At 42.9% G+C, this 14,585-nt stretch overlaps 1 protein-coding gene across 3 annotated transcripts in view; it reads left to right on the top strand.

Annotated features, from left to right (window-relative positions):
* The window catches only part of LOC132566821 (very-long-chain enoyl-CoA reductase-like), a 49,874-nt gene that overhangs the window by 28,327 nt on the left and 6,962 nt on the right, over nt 1-14,585 (top strand). For all 3 annotated transcript variants that reach the window (XM_060232237.1, XM_060232236.1, XM_060232235.1), the window contains exons 3-7: nt 150-201; nt 971-1,015; nt 4,450-4,553; nt 7,093-7,208; nt 7,328-7,433. In XM_060232237.1, the coding sequence (XP_060088220.1) occupies nt 150-201; nt 971-1,015; nt 4,450-4,553; nt 7,093-7,208; nt 7,328-7,433 (423 nt within the window). The remainder of the gene's footprint in view (nt 1-149; nt 202-970; nt 1,016-4,449; nt 4,554-7,092; nt 7,209-7,327; nt 7,434-14,585) is intronic.

Raw genomic sequence — 14,585 nt, 5'->3', positions numbered from 1 at the left:
TTTGTGAAGTAGGACAGGAGCATTAGCCTTCTTTTGGATATGGTGGCTAACCTATCATTTTCCTGTTTCCTAGAATTATTAGAAACTAATCAGGGTGAAACCCTCTTTCAGTGTCTGCATTCCAAATGAAAAATATTTCTGTGTCCTAGGTTGAGCCACATGCTACAATAAGTGATATCAGACTGATGTTCCATAAATTATGTGAGTGAACCAATTTCAGAAAATATATGTTTTAAAATATTTTAAAAAAATTATTCAGTTATAGGTGATTCATGGAGTATGTGCAAAATGTACAAATTATGACTGTACTGTTTGCACAGAGGTCTGATATATCTATACCATTGCTAAAGATTAAATAATGGGGTTGTTATTTCCTATGAGTGATATACCTAGCTTCTGACACCAGGTCTACTTTCAGTGCCTCTCAGCTGTTTGGTGGCACATGTGCCCTTTACATTTTAAAGAGCAGTTATTTTCAATTGGGGGTAGACCTGGCCTCCTCTGTTCAGTGGCCATACATTCCCATAGAATTTAATAGCCTCTTTAAAATCTAAAGGGCGTATGTGCCACCAAACAGCTATTTGCCAGGGCTCCCTCCTCCCCAGTCCTTTATTTCTTCCAAACACTCCCCAAGCTCCAGGAAATAAATTATCATTATTACAAAATTGGAGGAGTGTTTAAGTAATTTCAGATATCCTTGAGCCCACCCAAAGCAGCTAATTTGAGGTTTAATTTCAGCTCCAGTATATCTGAATATACAGCCCTAGCTTTCTATACTGGTGAATCTCCAGGTATGCTATGGTATCCCCAAATTATTGTGTTGTATCACCATGTTACACTAGTATGGGCTTGGTTGCCAGTTTAAGAAGTTCCCAACTAGTTTAAGATTGTTGTAAATCACTGGGGAACAGGGTGGACTGTTATTATTAGTGTTATTAATATCCTTTTATGTCTTTTATACTGCATACAGATCCTCAGTGGTATCCAGCAAGGCAGTCAATAAGACTTGAACCCAGTAAGTTCTAGTACTGATTAGACAAGTGTATTGTTGTTGTTTTATTCATCTTCCATTTTTGCTGTACAATGCAGAATGATTTAAATACAAACTGCCAGCTTGTAACACAAATCTCCAGGTTGCTTTTCTCCCAGCCATTTTTGTTTGGAATTGTCATTATTCATTCCTGTAGTTATTTGTGGAGAATTCAGACAATACTGCTACTAAGCCATTACAGTCTGATGTTTTCCTCCTGTCCTTTCTCAGACTTGGTTTATGGTAACAGCCTTTATTTTGCATGAATTGCAGTCTAGATTGTCCCTGATAAAGCACTATTCATGCACCAGGCCATGAGGAGCAGTTGGGCTGATGGCATGGTTGGTTTGTGCCACCCCATTTTGTGATTGCGCTGCCATCTTAAAAATGTCTCACAATACAGTTCCTTCCCTTTATTGTTTTTACACAGCCTGATATTGCCAAGGCAAAAAAATGTTTAATTAAAGGACCTTGTGGAATTTTTAAATTAGCACTTGCAGTTTCATCCATTTGCAACAGGGAAATTGTGCTACTGATAGATTAATTTAAAAGCAAGACTAAATGTCAAGGATTGCTTAGTGGAAGTGATTCTATAATAATGGAAGGGCAGCGGGATAATTGATTTGTAGATTTGTTGGGAGTTATGTGCCTATAAGGATGCCGGTTTATTATTTGCATTTTTAAAAAACCCTGTGTAGCTGTAAGACAGTGAGATTGATAGCAAATGGTTGGGTCATAAAATTGAAATAAGATTAAAAAAAGATTAGGCTAGTTATATTAACAGTGGAAGTGAGGAACTATTAGTGTTAGGGAGGTGGTATATTTTTGCTTGTAAACAGGATTCTTTAATGTATTATTATTTTCTGTTCCATTGATGCATGGAAGTGAAATAGCATGACTGATCAGTTTTAAAAAGAGCAAATGGTGTGATCTCCAAACAGAAATGAGGTCAGGAAATGATTAAAGGATCAATGACAATATTGCTGGCAGGAAACAGGTCAATCCCATTGACAGACATTGTTCTATTTAGCATAAACAGGCTGGCATCTTGTGGCACCTTAAAAGACTAACAACATATTATTCCAGCATAATTTTGCAGGGACTACAGCTCATTTCTTTCAATGCATTATGTTTAGGATCCTGTGATGTGGGTTGCATGGCAGAATTTAAATGGGGATTTAGTGGCACTGCACTGCATATAGAACCGTAACTATAGTTGCACTTCCATCATATTGTGAAGGTATATGTGAAGTTTTGCAACATACAGTCCTGCAGTACTTTAGGAGACCACTTTTATAGAAGCAACTACAGTCAGTATTTATAGACCAATGCAGAACAATTCCTATTGAACTCAGAGGCCGTTTTCGCACTAGCGTTTACTCCGGCGTAGCACCCCATTTACCTCCGGATCTTTTCCTGGTTTTCGCACCTGTTGCTCCAGCGCTGCGTCTTGCTCCGGTGCTGCAGGGGTTTCACGCCGGAGTATCTAGATCCACCTCCTTCCGGAGTTTTTGAAAACCTCCGGATCCACACCGGATCCACTCCTCGGAGTTTGCTGTGGGAAATCCATCCACGCCGGATCGACTGCTTTGTGGGCGTCACCCTCTCCCTTTCCGTCCTCCCACCCCATCCACCCCCTTGGCCAATCATCAGCCGTTCGCGGCGCTTCCCAAAAGTGCCCGCACGGCCATTTTTTTTTTAAACTTCATCTTTTTTGCGTAATAGCGATATTTCGAAATTAACAAATAGAAAAAAAAAACCCTCCTGAAGCGGCGGGTATGTGAGGTTGCTTTTCCGCTGTTGCGTTATTTCGCAACTTCGAAATTGCATTATACATTATACATTGTTGGGGGGGGGGAATCTAGTGCCGGCGTGGGCCAAAGCGTTCATGTGTGTGTGTTTTAAAAAGGCAATGCCTCCCTCAGCTGTGCCACCAGCATTTCTGGACCTGCACAAAATCGCCATGTATAAAATGGGAAGTTGGAGTCCTGCATTCTCCTCCCTGGCTACATTCCGCTCGGTTAGAAAACAGACGCGAGCTCGCTCTTCACACGCGCCACAGAAGGGGAAGGAGAGAATGGGGCGGGGGGGGGGGAGCTCTGGCAGCAGGAGTCAGTCAGGTCCCCGTTGCAGCTGCAAGCGCCAGCCGGGGAGGGGGAAGAGCGCGGAGGAAATGCCAGCTTCGCCACCCGAGAGGGATCGAGGCTGGGAAGGGAAGAAGCTGCCACATACACACACACACACACGCAACTCTGGAATTTGTGTTGGGGGGGGGGAATCTAGTGCTGGGATTCTCCACTGTGAATGCTTCTGTTAATACATAAAGGGCTGTGGAGGATACTACAGCTGCAGCCACTCCATAAGCAGAAGCGGCACACGTGATGCGGTTTACGTTGTTACGCAATTAGACTTGCGCTTAAAAAAAAAATGATTGACAGGGCATCGAACTCAAGTCGATGCTAGTGCAAAAACGATTTGAGCCGGGGCTTCATGGAAAGCGACTCCACTAAAGAGGCAATGTGCGAAAACGAGGAAAATGATCCAGACATAATTGCGCCGAGGAATAAGGGGAGCAAACGCTAAGTGCGAAAACGACCAGAGTTATTTGCTCTAGCCAGCAGTAGTTGTCCCCCGCTGTTAAAGAAAAAAGGGACCTTTCCCATCCCTGTTTCCTGAAAACCTTTTAGCAAGAGATGCTGTGACAGTTTTAGGATTCCAGCCTCCAGGTAGGACCTGGAGAATTACAGCTCATCTCCAGATTACAGAGATCAGCTCCCCTGGAGAACATGGATGCTTTGGAAGGTGGACTGTATGGCATTGTACTCCACTGAAATCCCTGTCGTCCTCAGTCAGGCTCCATCCCCAAATCTCTAAGAGTTTCCCAGCCTGAATCTGGCAGCCTTACCCCCTTCCCCCTGCTGCTGGCCAGAAGAGATCTGGCAACCCTAGACTGTCTGTATGTGAAGAATATGCTCTGTGACTAATCAATGGAGCCACTCAAAGAAGACTGAGCTATAACCCAGCAGCTGTTGACAGAACAGATGCTGTTGACCAAAGCTCCCTCAGAGGATACCCATGTCTGGTACATAGGTCATACAAGTAGAGGGTTTTTTTAAATGTAGAATGAGAATGGTGTTGCCCTTTGGGTACTGGACCTTTCCAGTCTTGGGCCCTAGCATTTCCCAGTCTCAGCACCCTCTGAAGCTGGCCCTAGACAGGGCACTGTTAAAAGGGCACTCCTCCACGCAAACATAGAGTTAAATTGAACTAGAATCTTTGTTTCCAGCCAGGGTTTACTAATACAAGAGTGTCAGTGTCAGGACCAGTGTCAATGTGTCAAAATGCCTGTTTTGTTTGGGGACTGCATATTTCAGTCCTCCTCAGGATAAGCATTCCAACTTTTCCTCTCTTCTTCACAGAAGGAAAATCACTGCGGGATGAAGAAAGCCTTCAATTGCTCCCTCTTGGCACAACTGCTACATTCTATTTTAAAGATTTAGGGCCTCAAGTAGGATGGACCATGGTAAGCGTCACAGGCTGAGACATTTAATTAATAAATTTTTCACTTTGATTTAATCCTTGCATTACTGTCTTTATTACATTGCTGGAAGATTCCCTTGTGCTTCCTGGTTTTCCCACTGAAACAAACAGTAAAGGGCCTTTTTTTGGGGGGGGGTCAGTTAATCTAAGATTACAAGATAGCAACTCCAAGGGTAAAATATATATATAATTGTCTCACAAACTTGGCAGGCAAATACATTGCGAGGCAGTACTGGTTGCTCAGCAACATGACAAAACTGACTTAGTAGAAGCAGTGACTATTCCAGGTGCAGCAAAAAAACAAGGACAGAGAAGAAACAGCCCTCTTGATTTTAAAGCAAGGTATCCAATGAAGTACCACTTACCTGACCCACTCCTGTGGAATGAAGCCACTGGAACAGGGTCTTTTTCCTGGCAAAGCTTATGAATAGGCCAAAAATGCAGTGATAGGGAACGTTTCCATAATGAATTTCTTCCTCTCTTGCAGCTATTAAAGGCAAAACTCTAATGCCAGGAAAAGACAGGAACAGCAAGCCTACTGGTGTGATTGGATAAGAAGTGATATTGACTGAATGTTATGTGGCTGGTTGTCTGTGGTGAAATGGGCAAACTCAGACCGGAAAATACTGTCCTTCCATGTTTACCATTTCGAGCTACAATCCTATATGCAATCCATAACATATGTCAGATCATAACATCATAAAAGATCTTATTCCATTATTTTGCTTTAACAGAAACTTTTTCAATGTAAGGAGAAGCTGTGGTAACCCTCTGGGACTGTGATCGTCTTGCATAAGCAAAAGTTAACTCTGGGTTTGGCTCATATGCATAAGACATGTGCCTCCTTTTTTCCTCACCCTTCACGCAACTCTACTCAGGAAGTAAGCGGGGGCTGCTAGCCAACATTTTCATGTTATTTATTTCCTTACTTCACTTGTACCTCACCTTTCTCCCCCATGGGGTCCCAACATGGCTGACATCATTCTCCTCTCCTCCATTTTATCCTCACAACAACCCTGTGAGGTAGGTTAGGCTGAGAGTGTGTGATTGGCTCAAGTTCATCCAGCAAACTCCCATGGTAGAGTGGGAGGCTTATCTGCTTTCTCACTGGATTTCAAGGTGGAGACTAACGGATGGCCATGCATGGAGTCACTGCTGTGGGTTGTGTGTGGTGCCACTGCTGAAATAATATTTATTTCCTTACTTCACTTGTACCTCACCTTTCTCCCCCATGGGGTCCCAACATGGCTGACATCATTCTCCTCTCCTCCATTTTATCCTCACAACAACCCTGTGAGGTAGATTAGGCTGAGAGTGTGTGATTGGCTCAAGTTCATCCAGCAAACTCCCATGGTAGAGTGGGAGGCTTATCTGCTTTCTCACTGGATTTCAAGGTGGAGACTAACGGATGGCCATGCATGGAGTCACTGCTGTGGGTTGTGTGTGGTGCCACTGCTGAAATAATACTAAGAGCTTAAGATATGCTACACCTGCAGAAGTACAGAGAAAACATCATAGCACTACGGTGTCATCTCAAAGCATAAGCGTGTACAGGAAACAGTTGTGGAGAGATCTTTAGGTAGTATTACCACCTTTTTAATACATAGTAGTAACTCAGCGTGTAGTTTGCATTGTGAAAACTGAAATAAGCAACAATTTTAAAATAAATTAATAAGAAAACATGCTCAACAGAATTCATCCACCATGTTTTTTGACCCAATGAAATGTCTGAATCTTCCAGTTCCCACTTGTAAGCATTCACCTATCTGGGCATTCTTGTGCCAGCATAAATATGTATCCTGAAAGGAGGCAGAAAGTTAAAAAAGGAAGGAAATTACAGTTTGCTGGATTCCTAGTCAACTGCATGTTATAAAGAAAGCATAAGGGGCTTGAGACAGATCAAACTTGGAATTATATATAACCTGTGTTTAAGAAACTTCATGTTCTGGTCTGAGAGAAGCTGAATTCTGCAGTTGTGTACATTATGTGAACTGTTACCTTAATGTGTGTGTTGCATATTTTATTCTGCTTCTGCTAGTCATGAGGAAAGGCACAGTGCAATAGCAATCCTACTTTGCTTTCAGTGTAATTGTTTATACCCTTTTAATCCTGTTCTCAGAAAAAAATCTGCCTGTCTTCCCTGGGACAGCTTGTTCCCATCCACAGTACTTATCTCTCACTCCCAAATGATATTCTAGTTACTGTGCTGGATCTAAGGCCAGTGAGCCTGTCATGTTTGTGGGCCATGGAAAGCTCTCTGTTCCTCATAGGTGCTGCTGGTTTCTATTGATTGTTCTGCCCTGTGTCCTCCCCCCCTTCCCCGCTGCCCTTCAATGATGGGAAGAAGGAAAGTGAACACGTAGGGAAGAGTATGACACAGCAAGCGTTTACTAAATATCAGTATTCATATAATAGGGAGATTAGCCATGGCCTGCATCTGCGTTCTTCCTTTACTGACATATGATGCAGTTGGTTATGACAGTGAAGAGCTTCTAATAACCTTTTTTTTTTCTTTTTTGCAGGTATTTTTGATAGAATATACGGGCCCGTTGTTCATCTATTTTGTGTTTTATTTCCGCATGCCTTTTATCTATGGCCTGGATGACAGGTTTACCTCAAGCCGACATCCAGTCGTTAAGTAAGTCATGCTTCAAGGCTGGAGGAGTTAAATTCTTAGGTTTCATAACTTAATTCCAAAATGTCTTGCCATATTTGTCTCTTTAGCTTTCTGAAATGCTTTTATCTTGCTGTTTCTAGCTTGGCATGTATCTGCCATTCTTTCCACTACATCAAAAGGTTGATTGAAACAATATTTGTTCATCGGTTCTCCCATGGGACTATGCCACTGAGGAGTATTGTTAAGGTAAATTGTCACAAAATCTACTTGCAGCCCTTGTGTAAAATTCAATCTGGCCACTCCTCACAGACCCTCACTAGCCACATTTTTGATGCGGCTTTTGGCAGAAGGTATTGCCGCTTGTACTGCAAATCTCTAACACCTCACTTTTTGCCCCTCTAGCACTCTAGTTTATTCTAGATTTTTCTATTAATGCTGCAAGGTGTGATGCCTCTATGTCCACTTAATTCCATTTCCCCCCCTAACCACATGGAAAGATTGACAGCAAGTCTCACTGGGGATTAGTCTTCTGTCAGACTAGGAATTGGATGAATGCATCACAGTGTGGACTCCATGCAGAATTAGGCATGATGCTTGAAATGTGACTGATTGGAGAGCCAGTTTGGTGTAGTGGTTAAGAGTGCTGACTCTAATCTGGGAGAACCAGGTTTGATTCCCCACTGCTCCACATGCACCTAGTCACAAATTCTCTCAGAGCTGTTTTCCCAAGAGCAGTTCTTGAAAGAGCTCTCTTAGCCCCACCTACCTCACAGGGAGTCAGTTGTGGGGAGGGGAAGAGAAAGGAGATTGAGACTCCAAATGAAAGGTGGGATATAAATCCAATCTCTTCTTCTTCCTGAAAACAGCAGCCCTGTGATGAATTCTACTCCTGCTTCTTGTGACTTGTAGACTTTTTTACCATTTCAGTTTTCCCATCTGCTAGTGGTAGCCAGTGATACATTGCTGGGTCAGAGAAATGAATAGTGTAATAACATTATGTCCCAGGTCACTGTCTAAATGTTATAAGGGAAGGAAGAACTCTTAATGGGGATGGTATTTTCAGTAGCAGCTCTGTGTCAAGTTTAGTTTTGATGTCCTTGTGCTCTTGGTCAGTTCCATGCTCCTTGGGGTCATTCCCAATGGCCACAGCTGCACTTAAGGCTACCAGTCTAGCACATTTTTTATCCTACCTCTGAGGAGCTCAGAGTAGTATACAGAAAGCTCTCACCAACCTACCTGCATTTCCCCATGTTCTTTTACACTCTCTGATACATGCTACAGGAATGCTCTATCTCCTTACTTCCAGCCTTTAGCACTCTTCTAGCCCTATTCTCCAGTCCCTACACAACCTAATTGTGGCCACAAGCGGAGCACATTTTTATCTGAGCTGCACTCAGAAAGAATGGTCATGTTCCCTGCAGTACTCTGTTCCACATTTTAGGCTACTGCTTGCCTTTACAGCTTGCTTTCTCATCTACTAAACTCTCCCTCACCCCACATATTTGAAGAAGAGAGCCTGAAGAGGTCAATATCTGTCTTTGGATCCCTGCACCACATTTTAAAGAATATGAAGTCTTGGAAAACTGCAGTATTGTTGGCAAACACTGTGCAATACACTTAGAAAGTAAATGTGAACTTTGCTTTCAGGGGGAGATGAGAGATCATTCTTCCCTTTCTCCTACTTATGCTGTAGTTCTTGACACAATTATTTACTTCACTGTGGCTTCTGCTGCTTGTAGAGAGGGAAGCTGGACAGAAATTAACTACTAGTTGGACACTTGCTCTCATTCCAGCTTAACTCTCTTATCTAGCATTCTTTTGTATGCTGAACTTAAACCTGATGGGTCATTGGTTTCATTCTGCGATGAAGTGGGAATTTCCACTTTGATGTTGTGCATAGAAAATGGTCTACATAACAGATAAATGCATTAGACAAGTGGTTCTTATCTAGGCTGACTAGATGGCCAACTGGGATCAGGGGAGCAATAAGAGTATTGAACTCATGAAGCTGCCTTATACTGGGGTCAGACTGTCAAGGTCAGTATTGTCTGCTCAGACCGGCAGCTTCTCTCTAGGGCTTCAGAAAGAGGGTTTTCATATCGTGGACTACTTGATTCTTTTTTTGGACCACAGATACTAGGAATCAAATATGGGACCTTCCGTATGCATCAGATACTCTCACCTCACACTTCTTGCCTCCTATCAATTTACTTATTTTTAATACATTGGTGGTTTTGTGAGTTGATCTCTGGCTTTCTTTCATGCATATCCACATATATGTCTGGGAAATATTTGACATTCCTGGTTGGTGGAAGCCTTATGCATTTCCTGCTTTTTTGGTGAACATTGCTTGAGTTTCAGCCCTAATCTTTAAAACATCCTAAGGACAATCTGCACATTCAGAAAAGTCACATTAAACAACCCTCCAGGGACTTGGTTGAGGGATAGACTGTTATGTTAAAAATTATTTGGAGGAGGAAGTACAGTGTACCCAAGAAAAGGAGAGGTTAAAGCTATTCTCCCTAACAGGGTAACTTTCACAGTTCAGTGAAGGCTTGTTCAGTTGGTTCAAAGAGGGGAAGTAGAGAAATGTGTGATCTAGGTGAAGTATTTTTACTGGATGTGTTCTTAATATAACCAAGTCTTTTGTCAGCTGGAAACTGAATGGCGAGTACAAAGTATGTCACTGTTAATCCACCTTAACTGTTTGTTTTTAACATATTCTAGAAACAAATTGTTTCTCCACAATTTCAACTAGAAACAAAACAAAAGTGCTTAGATTGTGCTTTTCAGCAGTGCTTCAGATGGCAATCAAAGAGTTCTGTTTTGCATTAATTTCTGTAAGAGTTCCCAGTTTGCATTGATTGTATAAAGTCAGCACTACTAATCTTTTCTTCTGTACTAATTTCATGTGTCAGGTATTGAATACAATTTCTCTATATCTGGCCTGTCCCTCCCAGTGTGCACTAATGAGCCCAGAGAGGATTCTAACAAAGGGCAAATTTGCACTTTGATACTCTGGAGGTACTGTATGTGAGCAGAGCAGGGTTGTTGCCATTCTCCCTACTCCTCCCCTTTCCCCCTATAATACAACTTGTTTCTTGCACTGTATACATTTGGTTCTGATATAATGATGCCCCCACCGCAAAAGCAACCTGGGTGTATCCCACTTTGCTGGTGGGCTCCCTCTACCAGAGCGCTATCTGTAGAGGGACTCATTGTTTGAGATAGCTGGATCAAGGTGTTTTTGAGTGATGGTTGGGGATCAGAAAAGGGTTGCTATTCCCACCTAAATTAGCTTGCACATGGGAGAAGTGATAAATGGAATACCTGAATGGCTGCTGCTGTGGTGTTGGTGGTGGCCCCACTTCCAAGGCTGAACTTGCATTTGAAGGACATTTTAGACTTTATATGTGCACAAACTTTCCCCAGAAAAAGATAAATATATTTGTGTTTTTTGCTTACGTTTTCAGGTACACTTCAATTATTGAGTGGTAATCAACTATTGCAGAGAATCTTAGTTATGCCTGGGGGAAGAGAGGGAAGAGCAGCTTTCTGCAGGGTTGGGGTAGAAGATTATTTTTGGTTGGGCTGGGCTGGGCTGATATTTTCTTTAAGGAGCAGTAAGTTGGATCCTATGAAGCCTGAGTACAAAGGCAAATGTGGATGCGGAGTCTCTCTCCCATTCCCCCATGTGCTCCTTTCCCCAGGATTTCACTGAGACATCCAAAAAGGCAGCATTGAAAGATTTTTGTGGAGAAAGAGCCTCTGAGCCCAAGAGGGCTGCAGTGAGGAGGGGGAACTGGGCAAAATCACCCTCATGTTCCTTTTCTGAAAGTGGTGCTTCTGTTGGTACAAGAAGTTTGGTTGCAGTACATTTGACTGGTTCCCCTTCCTCACTGCAGCCCATTGGATTGCATAGGTGTTGTCCTCATGGGTCCCACAACGTCCACTATCAGTTAGATCTTAGGAGGTTGTTGGAGAGAGGCAGGGAAATCTGTATCTTTGAGTACCTTCTACCTGGACTCCATAAGATGCAATCCATAATGTATAAAATGGAACAATACAGTGGAATGACACAGGGCTGGATCCAGACTACATCTACATTTTCCACCAGCTGAACAGAACTTCCCTGCTCTCACTACAACTCACTAATCCTTCCTTCCTTCCTTCCTTCCTTCCTTCCTTCCTTCCTTCCTTCCTTCCTTCCTTCCTTCCTTCCTTCCTTCCTTCCTTCCTTCCTTCCTTCCTTCCTTCCTTCCTTCCTTCCATGCCTGGCTTATTGAAACAAATCTTCTAATTGCCAACAGTTGAAAAAATGGAATGTGATAAGCAGCACATACATAAACATACTATTAAATGAGTCCCCAGATTTCTGTGGTCTTTTCACCCTTTTTGAGGGAAGAGTCTCAGAGGGTGTGAGAGCATGATTCTGTCACACACAAAATATTTCTGGATGGCAAGCCAGCTATATGATGCTGGCCTTATACTGAGCCTGACCATTGGACTGTCAAGGTCATCATCATTTACTCTAACTGGCAGTTGGTTTCCAGGAAACCATATTGAGGCCTTCTTCCAGGACACCTGCTACCTGATCTCTTTAACTGGGTACTGAACCTGGGACTTTTCTGCGTGCAAAGCTGATGCTCTACTGCTAAACCATGAACACTCACTCCCCTTTTTAGTTTGCATATATTTATTAACACGGACTTTCTATACAGAGGATACATTTTCAGACCACAGGTTCTCCATAATCCTCACAGAGGTGTAGGATCAATCTCTTTGATAGCACTTTAGGTGCTCTTAGTAAGTACTTGTTCTCATTAAGCTCCATATTTAATGACAACATGTCTGAAGAATAAGCTGTTCAGTGGCAGAGGGCCAGTTGTTTTATTATTTCCATTGATTAAAGTTGAGGCAAAGGGCACTTGCTCTAGAAAACTGCTATTCAACTAGGATTGGATTCTTATAGTAAATCATGTCCATTCCTTAATATGGCTGTTCACATTAATTACAGCATTTACCACTGGATCAGATCCAACACTTGAGATATTTCCTTAAATATTTTGTCTCTAAAGTACATCAGCAATTATGAGAACATCAGTGTAGTGTTCATACTCAGAGATAACTTGCTGATCAGTCACTGTTCTGATTATTGGTTGATACGGGCAAGAAAACGAGGCTGTCTTTGTAACATATACAGTTGAAGAAAGGAGGAATTCCTGCCCTATATATATATATCAGTAGTTATGCAATATACAGAAAGAAGACAGACAACATATTTTAGTAGAAGGGGTTACTCTTGGTATGTTCAGTACAAATTTGCTTCTTTGCAGGGGAGGCGATGAGCTCTGACAAACCAGTTTGTGAAGTTTTTAACAGAGTACTGTTTAAACTAGGGAAAAGCTGGCTGTGGAGGGCACAGATTGGCTGGTGACCATTGCATAAACCAGTGTTTCCCAAAGTGGGCAATATTGCTCCCTGGGGGGCGCTGGAACAATCCAGGGGGGGCAGTAGTAGCCTTGGGGGGCGGTGAAAAAAATAAGGGGACGGTGGAAGCATAAAGGAAGAAGAGAAGAGGGTGGGAGGTGTCAAAACATCATGTTTCTGGGTTCAGAATTTCTAATTTAGAGAAAAATTCCAATTAGCAAAAATAGAGGGTTCCTTTTTGTCTGCTACTTAGTGCGAATTCACCCAATTAGACTAGTAATGAGGACCAGAATTTCATCCAATGAAAATATAAGAAGGATGCAGTTTATTTACAAGACAGATTAAAAAAAATAGAAGTGTACAGACAAACAAGAAACACAGAAACAAAAAACCTTACTAGTCTATCCTAGCCAATACTTGTTACAGCTAGCAGCTTCTCAAGGTTGCCTGCAGTTTCTCTCTCAGCAATACAGTTTAAATCAGGACAGTGGAAGCACTGAGACAGTTGCACAAACCTCTCTGAAGAGTTCCAACCTGTGGCTTTCTCCTCACAAAGTTTTTTGCAGTGTCAAACTTCTTATAGTCCTCTGGTTACCAGTTGATTGCTTCTGTTGATTTCAGCCAACTGCAGTGCCCCAGACACAGTGTCTTCTGAAGGGCCAACGCATAGGAGTAGGCAGGGTAGGCGACCACCTACGGTGCCACCCTGCCAGTGGGCGCTGCTGGGCACCCCCTTACTCCCCCTTCCCATGTGGCATGATTTTGTCAGCCAGCAGGCAAGCTGAGAGCCCTGGGCAGTTTTCTTCACAGGGCAAATGTTGCCTTTTCTTTGCAGGGCAAACGTTGCCTGTGCTTGTCGAAGGCTTCCAAGGAAGCCTCCAAAGAGCGCCCCATTTTACTGCTACCTGCTGCTTTCGGGTTAAAAGTGGCTGGGTGGCGGCACCTTCCCATTGCACTAGTTGGAGCTGACAAGTGCAATGGGAAGGAGCCGCCCACCCAGCTGCTTTCAATCTGAAAGCAGTAGGCAGCAGTAAAACTGGGCGCTCTTTGGAGGCTTCCTTTGAAGGCTCCGACAAGCACAGACTTTTGCCCTGTGGCAACGTTTGCCCTGTGGTAGCACTTGTGTGCACCACCCAGGCTCTGGGCTGGCCTGTTGGCTGGCGTGATGACATCATTACCGGCATGAGAAGAATATCCCCCCTTAGGAGCACACGGAGGGGGGGGGGCGCATGGGGTTCTGTGTAGGGCGATAGAACCCCTAGCGCCGGCGCTGGTCTTCTGTTCTTCTTCTTGAGTTTGGATTTTTTACTAATCCACTTATATCCCTGACTGGCTGTCAAAGTGCTAGAATTGTGCAGCCAATCATTGGTACAAAACAGCCAATTTAGCTGGGCCCATCTAGATCTTCTCCTGTCAAATACCTGTCAAACTAGATGGCCTCCTGTCAGTTGGAATTGAAATTTCAAAAATTCTCTGTGAATGCAAATGTTACTATAGTTGATTTTATAAAATAATTTTAGAATTTCACGCTTCAAGTGTCTTCTTTACAACATCTTCGTTTACTCTGTGCAAATATGTCACTGCATCTTTTAGTCCACTTCTTGAAGGTAGATTTCCAAGGGGGCGCTGAGTAATTTTTTTTCTGAAAAGGGGGCGTTAGGGCAAATAAGTTTGGGAACCTCTGGCATAAACGCTACTTTAAGAATTTGATTTTAATAGGCAGCCCATCAGAAGCATGAGGGAAGAGTGAGAGGTGAACTAGCACCCAGTCTGTTGTGACCTATGTATGGCTAGTCGCAAAACTGATACCATGAGTGAAGACTGTAACCACTGCTAAATTATGACATCTGCCTTTGGCTGTTGATGCCAAGAGACTGAATCCTAGCTAGCTATCCGTGTTGTTGCTGCAGTTCTTTTCTGGTGTTGGGACATGTAGGCCAGTGTAAACTTTGAACAGTTAACATATGC

Source organism: Heteronotia binoei, chromosome 2, assembly GCF_032191835.1.
Source record: "Heteronotia binoei isolate CCM8104 ecotype False Entrance Well chromosome 2, APGP_CSIRO_Hbin_v1, whole genome shotgun sequence".
Classification (NCBI taxonomy): Eukaryota; Metazoa; Chordata; class Lepidosauria; order Squamata; family Gekkonidae; genus Heteronotia; species Heteronotia binoei.
Note: the sequence above shows the minus strand (reverse complement) of the source record. Positions and strands in the feature narration are given on the sequence as shown.